Source organism: Entelurus aequoreus, linkage group LG24 (assembly GCF_033978785.1).
Source record: "Entelurus aequoreus isolate RoL-2023_Sb linkage group LG24, RoL_Eaeq_v1.1, whole genome shotgun sequence".
In the NCBI taxonomy this organism is placed as follows: domain Eukaryota; kingdom Metazoa; phylum Chordata; class Actinopteri; order Syngnathiformes; family Syngnathidae; genus Entelurus; species Entelurus aequoreus.
Window position 1 is genome coordinate 12,387,560 of NC_084754.1, and position 21,720 is coordinate 12,409,279.

Sequence of the window (21,720 nt, forward strand, 5' to 3'; positions counted from 1 at the left end):
GGTGCATGTCTTTGGAGGTCTCCATGCCTAAGTGCTTGATTTTATACACATGTGGCCGGGCCAAGTGATTAGGACACCTGATTCTGATCATTTGGATGGGTGGCCTACTTTTGGCAATATAGTGTAGGTTGAAAAGGATTTGCAAATCATTGTATTCTGTTTTTATTTACGAATTACACAACGTGCCAAATTCACTGGTTTTGTACATTAATTAACCTCTTAAGGCCCAACTGTTTGTTTACATGCTTTTTTTTTTAATTTCTCTTTGCTATTTGGGCTTATTGGACCCTAATTAGAATAAAAACTAAGAATCATCTTTTGATATGATGTACTTAGTCCATAAGTACACACACGTGTACTTCATGTTTAGTGACATAATTCTTATTTTTAGACTTTTTTTCCCCAAATTCCATTGTATGTTATACTCTTCTGACACCACCAGATGGCAGTATAAGTGTCCACATAAGCGGCCATAAGACCCCAATTCAGTAGTGTACACAATTTTGGAAATAAGAGCTAAAAGGTGCTGTCCACGCATGTGGCCACTAAGCCTTTAGAGGTTTTTAAAATATCATTTGTCTGCAAATAATGACAACATGTGTTTTTAGTTTTTATTTCTTACCAACACCCAGTTAACATGTCATGCAACATTAGTATTATAATTTGGGTATTATGTAGCAGGAAATATCACCTGCATTTAATCTGCTTACAGTAGAACAGCACAAAAAGTGTCATGATTATGAAACATTTTTCATAACATAAGGAGGGAAAGTCTGTGAAATTCACAGCGAAGCACAAACTTATCCTACATTCTACATTTTCTGCTGTGATGACGGATTTAAACATTGCACACATTGATGAGCATGGGAATTGACGCCAAGTCACAAATTTAAAAAACTCTTTTTACAGCACCACTAGACTTTTTTTTTTATTGTGCAATTCCAGGACCAGAGTGTCACATGCAAACATCTGAGATGTGATGCCTCTCCCGGCTTGTTGTGTTGAAAGCAATTGTCAGTGTCCAGCAAGTTTTTCAACGTGACAGCAGATGCTAACATATATCTGATAGCAGGTTCCGACTTACGGCTACATCCTGCTTCACTGCTGGGTTCTAAACTAGGGATGTCCGATAATGGCTTTTTGCCGATATCCGATATTCCGATATTGTCCAACTCTTTAATTACCGATACCGATATATACAGTCGTGGAATTAACACATTATTATGCCTAATTTGGACGACCAGGTATGGTGAAGATAAGGTACTTTAAAAAAAAAATGAAATAAGATAAATAAATTAAAAACATTTTCTTGAATAAAAAAGAAAGTAAAACAATATAAAGACAGTTACATAGAAACTAGTAATGAATGAAAATGAGTAAAATTAACTGTTAAAGGTTAGTACTATTAGTGGACCAGCAGCACGCACAATCATGTGTGCTTACGGACTGTATCCCTTGCAGACTGTATTGATATATATTGATATACAATGTAGGAACCAGAATATTAATAACAGAAAGAAACAACCCTTTTGTGTGAATGTAAATGGGGGAGGGAGGTTTTTTGGGTTGGTGCACTAATTGTAAGTGTATCTTGTGTTTTTTATGTTGATTTAATAAATAAAATAAAAAATAAAAAACGATACTGACAAAAAAAAAACGATACCGATAATTTCCGATATTACATTTTAACGCATTTATCGGCCGATAATATCAGCAGGCCAATATTATCGGATTTAACTTAACTTTAACATCTCTAGTTCTAACCAGTGCAAAAATCTGTACTTAAATCTCAATTTCCAATTCCATCCCATAAAAATTCAAATTGAGGTTGAAAACAGGAAGTAGAATTCCATCCATTTTCTACTGCTTGTCCTATCTCAGCTGCATTCGGGCGGAAGGCGGGGTACACCCTGGACAAGTCGCCACCTCATCGCAGGGAAGTAGAATTGAAGTAAGTAGAATTTAAAATTTTAATTGATAATTTCGGTGTATTCCATAATAAACTATTCCCACAAAATTCAACTGTTTCAAAGTCAAAATGCTCAACTCAATCAGCACCTATGGCACTCTTTGTACTGAGTGCTACCATGCTAACAGTTAAGATGCTATCATGTTGGCATGTTATACAATTTTGTAAGTAAAAAACAAAACAAAACTAAAAGTAATCAATGTTTTATTTGGCATTAGCTTGATAGAAGGCCAACAGTTAACATGGTAACAAATTAACTGTGAGCAGTTTAGACAGTTTTTTAGATATTAAAACTAAAAGTCAAATATATTTTTAGATGTTATTTTGCCGGCATGCTATCTGTTAGCATACTCAGTGTTGACATTTACCCAATGTAGTATGCTGTATATAATATTAAAGTCTACGTATATTGTTACTTTGCATTATTTTTGCTAGCATGCTAACTGTTAACATGCTAAATGTTGGCAATTGAACTAATGTTGTAGATATAAAACTAAAGGTGATGGATATTGTTACTTGGTGTTATCTTGCTCGTAACTATTAGCATTCTAAGTGTTCGAATTTTAGCCAATTTTGGAGATACACAACTAAAAGTCATGGATATTGTAATTGCCGTTATCTTGCAAGAATGCCGACAGTTAGCATGCATTTAGCAAATTTCGTAGGTATAGAACTAAAAGTCACGGATAGCGTTACTTTCAAATTAGGTAAAACGATGGGTGATTTACTTTCACACATATCATGCGAACTGTTAGTATGCTAAATTTTGGCATTTTTGTCAATTTGGGATTATAAAATTTAAAGTCATTATTATTATTTGCGTTATTTTGCTAGAATGCCAACAATTAGCAGGCATTGTTTGCCAATGTTGTGGGCATGAAACTAAAAGTCATGAATATTGTTAAAGTTTCAGAATCCAAAAAATGGTGGAAAAATACTTAATTTCTGGAATGCTTTACATTAAGTATTAAACATGGAGATAATTTGTGTTTCACTTTACTGTTTGTAAAAGTAGTTTTACTATTTAGGCCAAACTAGGCTAGAGGTACTATTTCTGAATAGCACCGACTTTAATTCAATTTGTAATTCCAGTTCCTGTCGGGTGGAACCAATAAAATTCCAAATTTGGAATTTTGCGTAAAACTGGGTAATACACATTTTGCAGTTTATTCTGCAGTAATGTTTTGTCAGATGAGTTACCTGACATAAAGTGATTCTCTTTATTTGAATTTGCAGTTGTTTTTTTACCATTCATGTAGGTTCCGACACCCAGTTAGGTCACAACCCGGCATACACTCGTTGTATTCTAAGATCGAAATGAAAACACACATTAGAGCCTTTCATTATTTGCCAAGTCGAGGAAGAAAGACGACCTTTAGAAACTACTAACATGCTCTTTTTACTCAGTGTAGTCAATGATGTACTCGGGATAAATCTGAGGTTTTTCAAAGATAACAAAGATCTTTGGGTTGGCCTCGTTATCAACACAACTATCATAAAGGGTTGTGGTGTTTCCTTTGGTTGGGGGGCGGACATGTGTTTGGCGCCCCTGGGTGTAGTCGCCTACCAGGACCCGAGCCGCAAACATACACCGGTCCACGCCGCTCTTGGTTTTAGCGTAGCGATTTGAGTACGAGGCCTCTTCGGCAAAGTAGCTTCCTGTCGGGACAAACGGTAGAAATCAGTTAATAAAGACTCATGCGTGTTTCTCGATGGACTTTAATGTCACCATACATTCTACAAACGTAATTCAACTACCCATGAAGGAGGATATCATCATTATCGTGCATCGGTGTACCTCTGCCATAGGCGGTGCCGTGGACGCCACAAATCCTCCAGTCAAAATTTTGCTCACAAATGGATTCAATCAGGGTCCCATCTGTCCCGTGGAATAAGTACTTCTCACTGACGGGATTTCCTCCGTTCCTCTTCTTCATCTGCTCTTTCTGACTGAACAACAAAAAACGTACATTTTACGTACACTGAAACTACTGATATTCGAAGCAAGACTCAACAAAAATACTGATGGTATATTTTCATTACTTAATAATGTTAGACCGTTTTAGTTCTGTTAGGTGATATGTACAAAACCCAAAACCAGTGAAGTTGGCACGTTGTGTAAATGGTAAATAAATACAGAATACAATGATTTGCAAATCTTTTTCAACTTATACTCAATTGAAGATACTGCAAAGACAAGATATTTAATGTTCGAACTGAGAAACATTTAAATTTTTTTTGTAAATAATCATTAACTTAGAATTTAATGGCAGCAACTCATTGCAAAAAAGTTGGCACAGGTCCATTTTAACCACTATGTTACATGGCCTTTCCTTTTAACAACACTTGTTTAGGAACTGAGTAGACCAATTTTTGAAGCTTTTCAGGTGGAATTATTTCCCATTCTTGCTTGATGTACAGCTTAAGTTGTTCAACAGTCTCCGTTGTGGTATTTTAGGCTTCATAATGCGCCACACATTTTCAATGAGAGACAGGTCTGGACTAGTCTCTAGTCTAGTCTTTTACTATGAAGCCACGCTGTTGTAACACATGCTGAATGTGGCTTGGCATTGCTTTGCTGAAATAAGCAGGGGTGTCCATGAAAAAAACATTGCTTGGATGGCAACATATGTTGCTCCAAGACCTGTATGTACCTTTCAGCATTAATGGTGCCTTCACAGATGTGTAAGTTACCCATGCCTTGGGCACTAATACACCCCCATACCATCACAGATGCTGGCTTTTCAACTTTGCGCCTATAACAGTCCGGATGGTTCTTTTCCTCGTCCACAGTTTCCAAAAACAATTTGAAATGTGGACTCATCAGATCACAGAACACTTTTCCACTTTGTATTAGTCCATCTCGGGCCCAGCGAAGCCGGCGGCGTTTCTGGGTGTTGTTGATAAATGGCTTTCACTTTGCATAGTAGAGTTATAACTTTTACTTACAGATGTAGCGACAAACTGTAGTTACTGACAGTGGTTTTCTGAAGTGTTCCTGAGTCCATGTGGGGATATCCTTTACACACTGAGGCTTTTTGATGCAGTACCGCCTGAGGGATCGAAAGTCACAGGGATGCTGCTTACGTGCAGTGATTTCTCCAGATTCTCTGAAACTTTTGATGATATTATGGGCCGTGGATGGTGAAATCCCTAAATTCCTTGCAATAGCTGTTTGAGAAATGTTGTTTTTAAACTGTTCAACAATTTGCTCATGCATTTGTTCACAAAGTGGTGACCCTCACCCAATCCTTGTTTGTGAATGACTGAGCATTTTATAGAAGCTGCTTTTATACCCAATCATGGCACCCACCTGTTCCCAATTAGCCTGTTCACCTGTGGGATGTTCCACAGAATAAGAATAAGTGTTTGATGAGCATTCCTCAACTTTCTCAGTCTTTTTCGCCACTTGTGCCAGCTTTTTTGTAACATGTTTCAGGCATAAAATACCAAATGAGCTAATATTTGCAAAAAATAACGTTTCTCAGTTCGAACATTAAGTATCTTGTCTTTGCAGTCTATTCAATTGAATATAGGTTGAAAGGATTTGCAAATCATTGTATTCTGTTTTTATTTAGGATTTACACAACGTGCCAACTTCACTGGTTTTGGGTTTTGTACTAAAATCTGAGGATGTTAACATTCGACATATGGCTGGAAGATTATAGCAAAAATATAAATCACGATTATTTGATTGATATTGAGATCACGATTATTCATCAATTTGAAAAAATATGTATGTATTGTAACACCAAAACTTTAAATATAATTTCAAATAATTAAATATAAATTATTAACAAACAAACAAGTAAAACCATAATAATAATAACAATACATATAAATAACAAGAGCAATATGAAAAAACAATTAAATTAAGTGGGGGGTTTTATATTTTTTTAATTCGCTGTTTACCTTTAACACTTATTTTACCACCATAGAGTCTGGGCTTTCAGTGTCATAAATAAAATTAATTAATATGGTCATTGCAAAAATCCTCACATTTTTGGTGCAATACATCTTTGGACAATTGCTACCAGTATTTTAGGTCAAAGCATAACAGTTTTGTAAATGTATCAATATGTGTTTTAAGTACATTATTAAAGATTAAAGTAAAGTACCAATGATTGTCACACACACACTAGATGTGGTGAAATTTGTCCTCTGCATTTGTCCCATCCCCTTGGGGAGCAGTGGGCAGCATGCTTGTGTAAGGTACTCTTTTGTAATTAGCGCCGCCATACCGGATGTTTTGCTTTTAATTTGTTCGTTATTACTTATTTTCCAACACAATTCCCTGTTATAATTACATAAAGGGACAGAACCACAAAGAAGCCCAGATCATGAGGGACTAATTTGACTTGCCAAAGCGCCTTTTACTCGCTTCAACCATTTGCCAAGTGAAATTATTTTACAGTAAAGAGCATCTCAGGTTACATATTGCACAATATAGTAATACAACTGTCTCCTTAGCAGTGTTAGGAACATTATTCAAAAAAATTGATAAATTAGTTTACGTGCTACTTTCCAAAAAAAATAATTTAATTACTAGCAGTTTTAATAATAGATACCAGATAATAGATAGGAGACGTAATTAATGCGTTACCTTTTTTAAACCTTTAAATATCTGGTGTGTACAGTTGAAATATGTTTCATGAGAGCATAGTGCGTGAAGGTGTGCCTTTAAAAGTGGCTGTTGCTAAGTGACGCGTGACATCAGCAGGGGGTCAGTTCTTACTGACGGCAGCTCCAGTTAAAGGCCTACTGAAATGATTTTTTTTTACTTAAACGGGGATAGCAGATCCATTCTATGTGTCATACTTGATCATTTCACGATATTGCCATATTTTTGCTGAAAGGATTTAGTATAGAACAACAACGATAAAGTTCGCAACTTTTGGTCTCTGATAAAAAAAAAGCCTTGCCCCTACCGGAAGTAGCGTGACGTAGTCAGTTGTTCACCTCCTCATATTTTCCTATTGTTTTCAACGCAGCTAGAGCGATTCGGACAGAGAAAGCGACGATTACCCCATTCATTTGAGCGAGGATGAAAGATTCGTGGATGAGGAACGTTAGAGTGACGGACTAGAATGCAGTGAAAGACATATATTTTTTCGCTCTGACCGTAACTTAGGTACAAGCTGGCTCATTGGATTCCACACTCTCTCCTTTTTCTATTGTGGATCACGGATTTGTATTTCAAACCACCTCGGATACTATATCCTCTTGAAAATGAGAGTCGAGAACGCGAAATGGACATTCACAGTGACTTTTATCTCCACGACAATACATCGGCGAAGCTCTTTAGCTACTGAGCTAACGTGATAGCATCTGGCTCAAATGCAGATAGAAACAAAATAAATAAATCCCTGACTGGAAGGATAGACAGAAGATCAACAATACTATTAAACCATGGACATGTAACTACACGGTTAATAATTCTCAGCCTGGCAAAGCTTAACAATGCTGTTGCTAACGACGCTGAAGCTAACTTAGCAACTTAGCAACTGGACCTCACAGAGCTATGATAAAAAATATTAGCTCTCCACCTACGCCAGCCAGCCCTCATCTGCTCATCAACACCCGTGCTCACCTGCGTTCGAGCGATCGACGGCGCGACGAAGGACTTCACCCGATCACAGATGCGGTTGGCGGCTAGCATCGGCTAGCGCGTATGCTATCCAAGTAAGTCCCCTTGTTGTGTTGCTACAGCCAGCCGCTAATACACCGATACCACCTACAACTTTCTTCTTTGCAATCTCCATTGTTCATTAAACAAATTGCAAAAGATTCACCAACACAGATGTCCAGAATACTGTGGAATTATGAAATGAAAACAGAGCTTTTTGTATTGGCCTCAATGGGGAGCCATACCTTTTGATTGATTGATTGATTGAGACTTTTATTAGTAGGTTGCACAGTGAAGTACATATTCCGTACAATTGACCACTAAATGGTAACACCCGAATAAGTTTTTCAACTTGTTTAAGTCGGGGTCCACTTAAATTGATTCATGATACAGATACATACTATCATATATACTATCATCATAATACAGTAATCACACAAGACAATCACATTGAATTATTTACATTATTTACAATCAGGGGTGTGGGGGGGGGGGGGGGGGGGATATGGACATCAAGTAGTGGACATAGAGAGAGAGAGAGAGAGAGAGAGAGAGAGAGAGAGAGAGAGAGAGAGAGAGAGAGAGAGAGAGAGAGAGAGAGAGAGAGAGAGAGATCAGAAGGCATAAGAAAAAGAAAAAGTATCTGCATTTGATTGTTTACCTTTGATTATTAGCAATCCGGGGAGGCTGTTAGTTTAGGGTTGTAGCTGCCTGGAGGTGAACTTTTATTGCGGTTTTGAAGGAGGATAGGGATGCCTTTCTTTTATACCTGTTGGGAGCGCATTCCACATTGATGTGGCATAGAAAGAGAATGAGTTAAGACCTTTGTTAGTTCGGAATCTGGGTTTAACGTGGTTAGTGGAGCACCCCCTGGTGTTGTGGTTATGGCGGTCATTTACGTTAAGGAAGTAGTTTGACATGTACTTCGGTATCAGGGAGGTGTAGCAGATTTGATAGACTAGGCTCAGTGCAAGTTGTTTAACTCTGTCCTCCACCTTGAGCCAGCCCACTTTAGAGAAGTGGGTAGGAGTGAGGTGGGATCCGGGGTGGAGGTCTAGAAGTAACCTGACTAGCTTGTTCTGAGATGTTTGGAGTTTAGATTTGAGGGTTTTGGAGGTGCTAGGGTACCAGGAGGTGCATGCGTAATCGAAAAAGGGTTGAACGAGAGTTCCCGCCAGAATCCTCAAGGTGCTTTTGTTGACCAGAGAGGAAATTCTGTAGAGAAATCTCGCTCGTTGGTTAACCTTTTTGATTACCTTGGTTGCCATTTTATCACAGGAAAGGTTAGCCTCTAGAATGGAACCTAGGTAGGTGACCTCATCTTTCCTGGTGATGACAATGTCACCTACTTTTATGGTGAAGTCATTGACTTTCTTAAGTTTGATGTGGGACCCAAACAGGATGGATTCTGTTTTACCCAAGTGTATGGATAGCTTGTTGTCAGCGAGCCAGGTGCAAGTTCTACAGAGCTCAGCACTGAGGATTTTCTCCACCTGTGACTTGTCCTTGTCGGATACCAGCAAGGCCGAGTCATCCGCAAACAAAAACAATTCACAGTCGCATGCCGATGACATGTCGTTTATGTATATTAGGAACAGTAAAGGTCCCAATATACTGCCTTGGGGGACTCCACAGCTCACCGAGGGGGGGGAGGGACACGGTGCCGTTCACCTCTACCACCTGCTCCCTCCCCTCCAAGTAAGATTGCATCCAGCTCCATGAGGTTTTGTTAAATCCGATTGCTCTGAGCTTATCCAACAGTATAGCGTGGTTAACGGTGTCAAAGGCCTTCTGAAGGTCCAGCATGACCATGCCGCAGTATTTGCCCGCGTCCACCTCATGTTTGATGTGGTCGGTCAGATAGAGAAGGCATGTGTCAAGTGGAGTGGTTAGTTCTGAAGCCGGATTGGAATTTGTACATGAGTTTATTAGTGGCAAGGTAACTATCGACCTGTTCATAAACTATTTTCTCCATTACTTTCGAAATGGAGCTGAGAATAGAAACAGGTCGGTAGTTGCCAGGTTCCAATTTGCTTCCTTTTTTAAAGAGGGGGGTTACTCTTGCTATCTTAAAATCTTTTGGTACTTGGCCTTGTGTAATCGATAGGTTTATTATGTGCGTGATGATCGGGGCAATGATGGAGGCAGAGTCCCTGAGGAATCTGGAGGGAATATTATCAAGGCTGGTGGCCTTGTTAGGGTGGAGCGCGCTCAATTTTTTAAACACCTCATCAGCTGTGACAATTTCTAATTTGAAATCATCGTTGGATACTCCTAGCTTTCTGTAGAAGGCTTTAATGTGTTCTACACCAAAGCGACCAGAGTGGTGGGACAGCTTGTTGACAAGAGTTGCGGCTATGCTGGTGAAAAAGATGTTAAGTCTGCTAGCTACCTCCATTTTGTCTGTAATGAGGGAGTCACCCTCTTTGATGCTGATGTTGGTGAGTCTTGTTTTAAGTTTCTGGCTGCAACCAGGAAGCTGGTTGTTGAGAATTTTTCAGAGCTCACGTGGCTTATTTGTGTTTCCCTCTATTTTGTCGTTAATGTAATTTTTTATTAAGGATTTAGTCAGGTTGGTTGACTTATTTCTTAATTTATTGCATTGCTTTTTGAGAGTTGAAAGGAGTAATTTGAGGTTGATATTATTGGGTTGTTTATCTACTTCTGTTTTACATTTTTGGTATTCAGAGTATTTCCTGTCTCTGTCTTTTATGGCAGCTAATAGGTCCGGATTCATCCATGGTTCCGAGCGGGCTTTGATCCTGACTGTTTTCACGGGAGCCATGTCATTTAGTATCTTTAGGAACGCCGTTTTGAAGCGATCCCAAGCGACATCGACCAGGTTGCTCGCGAGCACAGGGGACCAGTCCCACTCATCTAATTTTAAATTGAAATTGTCATTGGAGTATTTTTTGAGGGATCTGGATTGGGCTGTTATGTGGCCATTGGCTTTAGGTTTACGGGTGCAGAAGGTCAGATAGTGGTCGCTAAGACCACAGATCATGACCCCACTATTTTTTATTTTAGGCCGGTCTGAAGCGAGAATGAGATCTATGGTTGATTGGGTGGAATCACACACCCTTGTGGGTAGCGCTATTAGCTGGGAAAGACCGTGCAGATTACAAAACTTGCTGAAGGATCTGAAGACAGGCGCATCTTTGCGTTGAATATCTGTGTTCAGATCCCCAGTTATAATTTTCTCCATGTTGTCTGTCCCTGCCAAGCATTCTTCCAAAGCCCCATAGAAATCACTCTGATTAAGGGGTCTATAAACAGTCCCTATTAGTACCGGCTTAGCGTTTTTAAATTTGATTTCCGCCCACACAGATTCCAGGTCATTGTGGTTAAGATCAGTGCGAGTTATGTATTTAATATCCTGGTGAATATACATACAAACGCCCCCACCGTGTTTATTCCTATCCTTTCTGATAACCGAAAAGTTTTGTATTTCTATCTCTGAGTCAGAAATACTTTGATCAAATTTGGTTTCGGAGAAACACAAGATTTTTACCTTCGTGTTGAGGAACATTTCTCTGATTTGGTCGAGTTTGGCTCCAGAGAGGCTGTTCACATTAAGGTGGATGATGTGTAGTCCACTGGAACCAAAAAGAGCATCAGAGTCCGCTGTGTTGTGGTACTGACCAGAAAAATTGTTGGTTATTATTGCTGTTGCAGTTGAAGAGCGAGGAGAGAGAGGAGAGAGAGGCATATTGATCTACCTCCAGGTGAAGGGGGAGGGAGGGGGAGGGGTAGGCCAGGTAGGGTTGCTGGGGGTGGGGTTGGGTTTCCTTTTGGCGGGCTTTTTTGAAGACAAAGAGAAAGAGAATAACGAAAATGTTTGTGTAAAGGCGCCTCTAAATCCCGTGTATGCCGCGTCCTCGACCGTCTGGGACCGGGGAGAGGCCGCGTGGACCCCCGCCATCTCGTGCAGTTCCTTGCAATTACCGATGTCTGGGTCGCCGTCCACCGCAGCCGCCGCGTCGTTCACCGCCGCTGAGTCGCTGCCTTCTCTGATGACCGGGTCGTCCTCCACTGCCGCCGCCAAGCCTCCGACCGTGTCGATGAACGGGGCGAAGTCCTCCGCCGAGCCGCCGACCGCTGGAGCACAGGTGAGCTTGAGCTGAGATGAGCCGGTAGCCGAGTTAGCTTCGATGGCGACGCTAGCAGTAGCATTGCTAGTCTTCGCCAGTCGGGACAACATTAACCGTGTTGTTGCAGGTCCAGGGTTGAGTTCAGTGTCTCACGATAGTAGAAGTAATAGTAGTATTATTGACTTTCTGTCTATCCTTCCAGTCAGGGGCATGTTTCTTCTGCCTCGATGTGCAGACAAGCATGATGCTAACACGTTAGCTCCAAAACCAAGGTGCTTCGCCGATGTATTGTCGTGGAGATAAAAGTCACTGTGTATGTCCATTTCGCGTTCTTGACTCTCATTTTCAAGAGGGTAGAGTATCAGAGGAGTTTTAAAATATAAATCCGTGATCCACAGTAGAAAAAGGAGGAAGTGTGGGATAATCCGAGCAGTTGTTTGGATTCCCGATCGGAAGCGAAAGAGGGTGTGACCGCTCATCTCGGCGTCCGGACTGATGGTATCTGTTCTACTGGCTACGTCACTCGCATACGTCATATCCAAAGGAGTTTTCAACCGGAAGTTTAGCGGGAAATTTAAAATTGCACTTTATAAGTTAACCCGGCCGTATTGGCATGTGTTGCAATGTTAAGATTTAATCATTGATATATAAACTATCAGACTGTGTGGTCGGTAGTAGTGGGTTTCAGTAGGCCTTTAAATGTGTTAACCGATGCTGTGTCTCGCCTTGTCCACAAATGTGGTATTATAAGGATTACATGATTATCCCTTCATTGAATTGTTGTTCATTATTCTCCTGTAGTAGTAGTAGAAGTAATTGTGAGTGTGTGGTGGCTGTTGCTGGCACTAGTAAAGAGCTACTTCCTCAAGTGGAATGATGACGCTGTCTTGTTGATATAAACACAACCACCTCAAAACGAGTTAATAGAAAAAATAACGCTGTTAACACTTCTTGTTAAGTCATAAATAAGTATTTTTGAACCAGAATTTAAAAACTTGATCTTGGTTAAGCTTTAGTTCTTACAGTGTTTTGCGTTTTTTTGATAATATCAAGCTCTAGGATATGAGATTTACCACTGAAAGGCCGTCCACAGAAAAAGATTCTGAACCCTCCTGATGCTCTTGATGGTACTCTTTGACATTGTTGCCTTGAACAACTTTTCAATCCTTTGATACTCTGTATGTATGGGAAGAGGCACGAGCTGACAAGAGTGAAAAGAAAGAGGTTAAGAAACATTAGCCAGCCACGGCATTTCAGTTTGTGTAGTAGAATCAGAAGATTTCAGTATTAAAGAAACCTTGAATCCGATGTCAGGCAGGGCTTTCTCATCCCAGTGTGCGGGGCATTCTGCTTTGAGGGAACTGGAGCTGTGTGGGAACACATTAATGAAGTCATAATACAGAAACCTCTTTAGAATCCTTATGAATCAGCGTATTACAATAAAAAATACAACATAAATTGAGCTGTTTGGCCACAATACCCAGCAATATGTTTGGAGGAGAAAAGGTGAGGCCTTTATTCCCAGGAACACCATACCTACCGTCAAGCATGGTGGTGGTAGTATTATGCTCTGGGCCTGTTTTGCTGCCAATAGAACTGGTGCTTTAAATGGGACAATCAAAAAGGAGGATTACCTCCAAATTCTTCAGGACAACCTAAAATCATCAGCCCGGAGGTTGGGTCTTGGGCGCAGTTGGGTGTTCCAACAGGACAATGACCCCAAATGCACGTCAAAAGTGGTAAAGGAATGGCTAAATCAAGCTAGAATTAAGGTTTTAGAATGGCCTTCCCAAAGTCCTGACTTAAACGTGGACAATGCTGAAGAAAAAAGTCCATGTCAGAAAACCAACAAATTTAGCTGAACTGCACCAATTTTGTAAAGAGGAATGGCCAAAAATTCAACCAGAAGCTTGTAGATGGTTACCAAAAGCGCCTTATTGCAGTGAAACTTGCCAAGGGACATGTAAGCAAATATTAACATTGCTTTCTGTATACTTTTGACCCAGCAGATTTGGTTACATTTTCAGTAGACCCATAATCAATTCATAAAATAACCAAACTTCATGAATGTTTTTTGGGACCAACAAGTATGTGCTCCAATCACTCTATCACAAAAAAATAAGAGTTGTAGAAAGTATTGGAAACTCAAGACAGCCATGACATTATGTTCTTTACAAGTGTATGTAAACTTTTGACCACGACTGTATACAGTATATGTATAGGCTACACAGTTCATCCGGAAAGTATTCACAGCGCTTCACTTTTTCTACATTTTGAAAATCAACGCTTCCCATCCAACCTGATGGAGCTTGAGAGGTGCTGCAAAGAGGATTGGGAAAAGAGGAATGGGCGTACCTGCCCAAAGATAGGTGTGCCAAGCTTGTGGCATCGTATTTTAAAAAGACTTGAGGCTGTAATTGCTGCCAAAGGTGCATCAAGAAAATATTGAGCAAAGGCTGTGAATACTTATTTGCATTTGATCGTATTTAGATTTTTTTAAGTTATCAAAAATTTGCCAAATTAAAAAAAAGTAACATTTTCACATCGTCATTGTCACATTAAATATAATAACTACATCCGAACGTGTGATGGATAGAAGTACCTCTGCCGCTTGACATCCACATCAGCAGCTGAGACAAAGCGAGGCCTCCTCCTGACCTCCCGCATGGTTGAAAATTTCAAGTTTTGCTGATACATCCGCTGGGTTCCTGCTTCATAACTGCTAAAGTGCATCACATACTGTTGTTTGCCAGCAGAGAAAGGAATCTGTAGCGTTTGGTCCCCTAAGTACATGTTCTCCAGAGACTCAGATGTGATGGATGCCGGTGTGTTGATGTTGCCCTGAAGAGACATAAAAAATAGGTCAAGACCACACGACAATGAGAGAAAGACTTTCGATATTAACATTTTGACGAATTCCGTCAACTTTTTGCTGGAAGCACAATGCCTACTGTTGCGACTAACCTGGCCATACTCGTTCCATTTACCAGTCTCCTCCTGCCAGTACCAGAGCCACTGTGTTGTCAGGTTAAAGTGAGGGGGCTTCGAGACAGAGGAGGCTGTCGACAGGCGACGCACTTTAGAGCCTTTACATGTCATCGTCAGGAAGTTAACTACCTGCGTGTCCACAGGCGGGGAGCTAAAAGAATGAAGTGAAAATGTGATAAACACTTTCTCAACTCAGGAACAAACTTATTTAATACATCCCTAGGAAACACGCCTACTACAAACCCCGTTTCCATATGAGTTGGGAAATTGTGTTAGATGTAAATATAAATGGAATACAATGATTTGCAAATCATTTTCAACCCATATTCAGTTGAATATGCTACAAAGACAACATATTTGATGTTCAAACTGATAAAACTTTTTTTTTTTTGCAGATAATCATTAACTTTAGAATTTGATGCCAGCAACACGTGACAAAGAAGTTGGGAAAGGTGGCAATAAATACTGATAAAGTTGAGGAATGCTCATCAAACACTTATTTGGAACATCCCACAGGTGAACAGGCAAATTGGGAACAGGTGGGTGCCATGATTGGGTATAAAAGTAGATTCCATGAAATGCTCAGTCATTCACAAACAAGGATGGGGCGAGGGTCACCACATTGTCAACAAATGCGTGAGCAAATTGTTGAACAGTTTAAGAAAAACTTTTCTCAACCAGCTATTGCAAGGGATTTAGGGATTTCACCATCTACAGTCCGTAATATCATCAAAGGGTTCAGAGAATCTGGAGAAATCCCTGCACGTAAGCAGCTAAGCCTGTGACCTTCGATCCCTCAGGCTGTACTGCATCAACAAGCGACATCAGTGTGTAAAGGATATCACCACATGGGCTCAGGAACACTTCAGAAACCCACTGTCAGTAACTACAATTGGTCGCTACATCTGTAAGTGCAAGTTAAAACTCCTATGCAAGGCGAAAACCGTTTATCAACAACACCCAGAAACGCAGTCGGCTTCGCTGGGCCTGAGCTCATCTAAGATGGACTGATACAAAGTGGAAAAGTGTTCTGTGGTCTGACGAGTCCACATTTCAAATTGTTTTTGGAAACTGTGGCTGTCGTGTCCTCCAGACCAAAGAGGAAAAGAACCATCCGGATTGTTATAGGCGCAAAGTTGAAAAGCCAGCATCTGTGATGGTAAGGGGGTGTATTAGTGCCCAAGACATGGGTAACTTACACATCTGTGAAGGCGCCATTAATGCTGAAAGGTACATACAGGTTTTGGAGCAACATATGTTGCCATCCAAGTAACGTTACCATGGAGGCCCCTGCTTATTTCAGCAAGACAATGCCAAGCCACGTGTTACATCAACGTGGCTTCATTGTAAAAGAGTGCAAGTACTAGACTGGCCTGCCTGTAGTCCAGACCTGTCTCCCCTTGAAAATGTGTGGCACATTATGAAGCCTAAAATACCACAACGGAGACCCCCGGACTGTTGAACAACTTAAGCTGTACATCAAGCAAGAATGGGAAATAATTCCACCTGAGAAGCTTAAAAAATGTGTCTCCTCAGTTCCCAAACATTTACTGAGTGTTGTTAAAAGGAAAGGCCATGTAACACAGTAGTGAACATGCCCTTTCCTAACTACTTTGGCACGTGTTGCAGCCATGACATTCTAAGTTAATTATTATTTGCAAAAAAAAAATAAAGTTTATGAGTTTGAACATCAAATATCTTGTCTTTGTAGTGCATTCAATTGAATATGAGTTGAAAAGGATTTGCAAATCATTGTATTCCGTTTATATTTACATCCAACACAATTTCCCAACTCATATGGAAACGGGGTTTGTAAAATACATCATCTATTGCCTTTAAATCTTCATGATTAAAAACAGTTTATACCTTTTTAATCTGACAATTCAGGAGGCAATACAAATCTACCTGCAACACCTTTTGGGTCCCAAACATAGGTTTGGTAAAGGTTGGTATTGTACATAACAAGTTTGTTTCTTGAGCTCGTGTTTCAATGTACTATACCAGTGGTTCTTGAACTTTTTTCACAAAGTACCACCTCAGAAAAAACTTGACTCTCCAAGTACCACAATAATGACCAACATGAAAATACAGTAGCGAGTGGGCCTAAGTATTCATTTAAAACAAGGCAGCAGTTTTATCTAACAAGTAAAAGGAGTGCCATTTCCGGGTTAGGGAGGAGATCTTTCCCCAAGTGGAGGAGTTCAAGTACCTCGGAGTCTTGTTCACGAGTGAGGGAAGAGTGGATCGTGAGATCGACAGGCGGATCGGTGCGGCGTCTTCAGTAATGCGGACGCTGTATCGATCCGTTGTGGTGAAGAAGGAGCTGAGCCGGAAAGCAAAGCTCTCAATTTACCGGTCGATCTACGTTCCCATCCTCACCTATGGTCATGAGCTTTGGGTTATGACCGAAAGGACAAGATCACGGGTACAAGCGGCCCAAATGAGCTTCCTCCGCCGGGTGGCGGGGCTCTCCCTTAGAGATAGGGTGAGAAGCTCTGTCATCCGGGAGGAGGTCAAACTAAAGCTGCTCCTCCACATCGAGAGGAGCCAGATGAGGTGGTTCGGGCATCTGATCAGGATGCCACCGAACGCCTTCCTGGGCAGGTGTATCGGGCACGTCCGACCGGTAGGAGGCCACGGGGAAGACCCAGGACACGTTGGGAAGACTATGTCTCCCGGCTGGCCTGGGAACGCCTCGGGATCCCCCGGGAGGAGCTAGACGATGTGGCTGGGGAGAGGAAAGTCTGGGCTTCCTTGCTTAGGCTGCTGCCCCCGCGACCCGACCTCGGATAAGCGGAAGAAGATGGATGGATGGATGGAATTTTGTTACATTCATAGTGAACGTACAGTAATTTAAACACTTCAATGATATGAGTGATTATTGTGATCAACGCATTGTCATAATTATAGCAGTAATACGGAACATGCAAAAAAACATACTTTCACTTTAACATTTGAAACTAGTGTGGCGCTAACGGTGTTACGAGGGCTGCTATTGCTGTGCTAAGGTCAGCAATAAAGTTTAAAAACAGCATTAGACTCTGTGTGCCCATCCCATAGAAATGTCTATTTTTGACATACCCCTGCTAACTTGACATTTTCCTCACATTTGCAAAAAAACGCAACTGTTGGCATTATTACATTAAATTACATTCAGCTCCCAATATGTTTAATTGCAAGTTCACTAGCGATAGAAGTTAAGCTGCGGAATGCAATTAGTGGAATCTTAGCAGAGAGGTAAGCAGGGAATGGAGAGGCACTTTTCTTTATTGACAACGGTCACACCTCTTGTCAAAACATGGCTCCCCTTCAAGGCCCCGCCCCTTGAACCACATACACACTTCCGGCTTCCCAGGATTATTCTGAATTTAGCAGCTCAAGGAGAGCACAGGTGCTGAAAGATACAACCATCGCATCAGTCGGCAACCTTAGACTTTTGTGATTTAGGGCTATATTAATAAACATTGATTGATTGATTGAACCTAGAGAGTGCGGACATTGTAAGTCACTGTTCTATGTTCTTATTTGAAACGTTTAGCAACACTCCAAGGCTCTCACAAGAGTCACAAAGTCACCCCCATCCGTGTAAGTATGTACAGTTTATGTACATTTTATCTTTTACGACCACATATTTATAAATTATTTTCGACTCAATGTGAATTAGACATGTTGTTTTGCAGGAAATACATTCTTAATTTCAGATTTTTTTTAAATTTGGGGCTGTGAATGATGAATTGCAAATATGTGGGGATATACGGTAATCCATCCATCCATCCATTTTCTTCCGCTTATCCAAGGTCGGGTCGCGGGGGCAGCAGCCTAAGCAGAGAAGCCCAGACTTCCCTCTCCCCAGCCACTTCGTCCAGCTCCTCCCGGGGGATCCCGAGGCATTCCCAGGCCAGCCGGGAGACATAGTCTTCCCAACATGTCCTGGGTCTTCCCCGTGGCATCCTGCTGGTCGGACGAGCCCTAAACACCTCCCTAGGGAGGCGTTCGGGTGGCATCCTGAGCAGATGCCTGAACCACCTCATCTGGCTCCTCTCAATGTGGAGGAGCAGCGGCTTTACTCTGAGTTCCTCCCGGATGACCAAGCTTCTCACTCTATCTCTAAGGGAGAGACCCGCCACACGGCGGAGGAAACTCATTTCGGCCGCTTGTACCCGTGATCTTGTCCTTTCGGTCATAACCCAAAGCTCATGACCATAGGTGAGGATGGGAACATAGATCGACCAGTAAATTGAGAGCTTTGCCTTCCGGCTCAGCTCCTTCTTCACCACAACAGATCGATACAGCGTCCGCATTACTGAAGACGCCGCACCGATCCGCCTGTCGATCTCACCATCCACTCTTCCCTCACTCGTGAACAAGACTCCTAGGTACTTGAACACCTCCACTTGGGGCAAGATCTCCTCCCCAACCTGGAGATGGCACTCCACCCTTTCCTGGGCGAGAACCATGGACTCGGACTTGGAGGTGCTGATTCTCATCCCAGTCGCTTCACACTCGGCTGCGAACCGATCCAGTGAGAGCTGAAGATCCTGGCCAGTTGAAGCCATCAGGACCACATCATCTGCAAAAAGCAGAGACCTAATCCTGCAGCCACCAAATGCCCTGGCTGCACCTAAAAATTCTGTCCATAAAAGTTATGAACAGAATCGGTGACAAAGGGCAGCCTTGGCGTAGTCCAAACCTCACTGGGGCGGTATAGCTCGGTTGGTAGAGCGGCCGTACCAGCAACTTGAGGGTTCCAAGTTCGATCCCCGCTTCCGCCATCCTAGTCACTGCCGTTGTGTCCTTGGGCAAGACACTTTACCTACCTGCTCCCAGTGCCACCAACACTGGTTTAAATGTAACTTAGATATTGGGTTTCACTATGTAAAAGCGTTTTGAGTCACGAGAGAAAAGCGCTATATAAATATAATTCACTTCACTTCACTGGAAACTATACCGTAAAAAACACCTTGACTGGTCTATGCAGCTTGAATTGTGTGCCGGGTCACAGTAGGCCTTCTCAATCTCCTCCATATTGGTGAAGTCTTTCCACGACACACCATCGCCGTCTAATACCTGCCATCTGTAAGGTAAGTGCCAATGGTCATAGACACACTGCTCTGCTGGGTTAAAAAAAACACACACAACACACTCAATTGACATTTAGTCAGAGGTATGCAGACGTTTTTCGTTTTTTCTTCTTTGCACATTCAACTTCTACATCTGGGCATACTGTTGCAAATGTTACCAGTATATCTGCAGCGTTTGGAGATGAAAAAGAGGCAGATGTCCTTTTTGTCTGTATCTCTCGCGGGTTTGGTTGCACCTGCAGACGGAGCGACTTTTCTGCTTGAAGGGTGCTGAGCAGGACCTCTCAAAACCCCTTTACCCCCTGTCCATCAAATACAAAATGTGCATATTTAACCAAAGGCGATGATGACCAAATTACCATTTCTAATCACCTACCAGGTGCAGCGCTAGCCATATTGCTATGTTGATTTGAGATGGCACATTTATTTTTGTAGACTTTTGGAAGTTCCTTAACCATCTCCTGAGTAAATTTTTCAAAGCTTTTGTGTGACTTTACGTCAACATTATGGATTCTTGAACAGGAAGAGCCTTGGTTACAGACTCCCGTGGTGAAATGGGACAGGCAGATGTGAAGCTTCGAGCACTTTGAAGCAAACTTGCACAAACCGTGCTGGCCCTCGCCCATATTGTAGTGTGAGCATATCTAGAGAAAAGTAAAGAGTGTGAGCTTGGCATTGCAATAAACTCATATATTATTATACATAGTGGAACCTTGATTGAGGGTTCGTAAATAGAAAAGTTTGTAAATTGACGCAAATTTCTCTCTAAGAAACAGTGTAAACATGAATAATGAGTTCCAGCTGAGACAAAAGTCCAAATTCAGTAAAGGTTTGTACCCTTTGAACTCAATATAAAGCAATATGCAGTACTATAATCCAACAAACATAACAAAGGGGTGATGATCAACTTTATATTTCATAACAAAGCCAAAACAACAACAATTACCTAAACTGTCCTCGTCTAGAGCCGCAATGCCGACACACACACACGCACGCACACACCTGCTGTTCTTAAGTTGCTGAATGCCAAATGGTTAGCGCGTGCATGTCTATCATAATTTGCATAAAAACACGCCCTTATTTCCCCAATATGCATATGTAAACGCCCTTAATTCCCTATGTAAGGGCACAATTCCGGCGGGAAACACACAGAGAAAACACAAACAGATTACAGAAGATAAATTCGTATTATCCCGCGGGGGAAATACATAATGTCAAAACGTAAGTTTAAGAAAGGGGGGACTGCAGCGTTCAAATAAATATTCGTAATTTGGGGCAAATAGGTCTACATGGCCATCAAATATGCGCTCCCTCCCATGGGCACGATCTGTGGCATCTTTCAGTAGCAGCAAAAGCATTGCCATTGTGTGTGTGTGTGTGCGTGTATTTTGAAATGTCTATATATTGCTCATTTTGCTATATGTCTGTCTGTCTTATTTCTATCTCTCTATCTATATATATATTTATCTATCTATGTATCTATCTATCTATGTACCGTATTTTTCGGAGTATAAGTCGCACCGGAGTATAAGTCGCACCTGCCGAAAATGTATAATAAAGAAGGAAAAAAACATATATAAGTCGCACTGGAGCCCGGCCAAACTATGAAAAAAACTGCGACTTATAGTCCGAAAAATACGGTATCTATCTATCTATCTATCACCTATGTATCCATCCATCCATCTATCTAGCTATCTATCTATCTATCTATCTATCTATGATATTAAGTTAACATCAGACAATAGAAGTAAGGGAACTTGTCACACTTAAGAACAAATAGGCCACCCTAAGAGTGCTCTGGAGCACTCATAGATTTTGTTCTAACCTACGAACAAATCCCACCTAAGAAAATATTGGTGAATACAAAAATCTCCTTAAAAATCTTCGTAAGTGGGCCTAAGAACAAAATTTGTTCTTAAGAACGATTGCTGAATGGGGTCCGCTGTCACTAGCACTGTAGTGCAC

The 21,720-nt window shown here is 41.3% G+C and overlaps 1 protein-coding gene across 3 annotated transcripts in view; it reads right to left on the reverse strand.

Annotated features, from left to right (window-relative positions):
* Positions 1-613: 613 nt before the first annotated feature.
* The window catches only part of parp12a (poly (ADP-ribose) polymerase family, member 12a), a 30,346-nt gene continuing 9,239 nt past the window's right edge, over positions 614-21,720 (reverse strand). Inside the window, exons 3-11 of one of the 3 annotated variants that reach the window (XM_062035239.1) lie at positions 20,132-20,399; positions 19,914-20,057; positions 19,623-19,785; positions 14,651-14,825; positions 14,289-14,527; positions 12,984-13,053; positions 12,760-12,887; positions 3,768-3,919; positions 614-3,628 (exon numbers count right to left, since the gene is read on the reverse strand). In XM_062035239.1, coding sequence (XP_061891223.1) covers positions 3,369-3,628; positions 3,768-3,919; positions 12,760-12,887; positions 12,984-13,053; positions 14,289-14,527; positions 14,651-14,825; positions 19,623-19,785; positions 19,914-20,057; positions 20,132-20,399 — 1,599 coding nt within the window. In that variant the 3' untranslated portion in view covers positions 614-3,368. Of the gene's footprint in view, positions 3,629-3,767; positions 3,920-12,759; positions 12,888-12,983; positions 13,054-14,288; positions 14,528-14,650; positions 14,826-19,622; positions 19,789-19,913; positions 20,058-20,131; positions 20,400-21,720 lie in introns of all 3 variants that reach the window. The other 2 variants (XM_062035237.1, XM_062035240.1) reach the window with 2 other exon arrangements.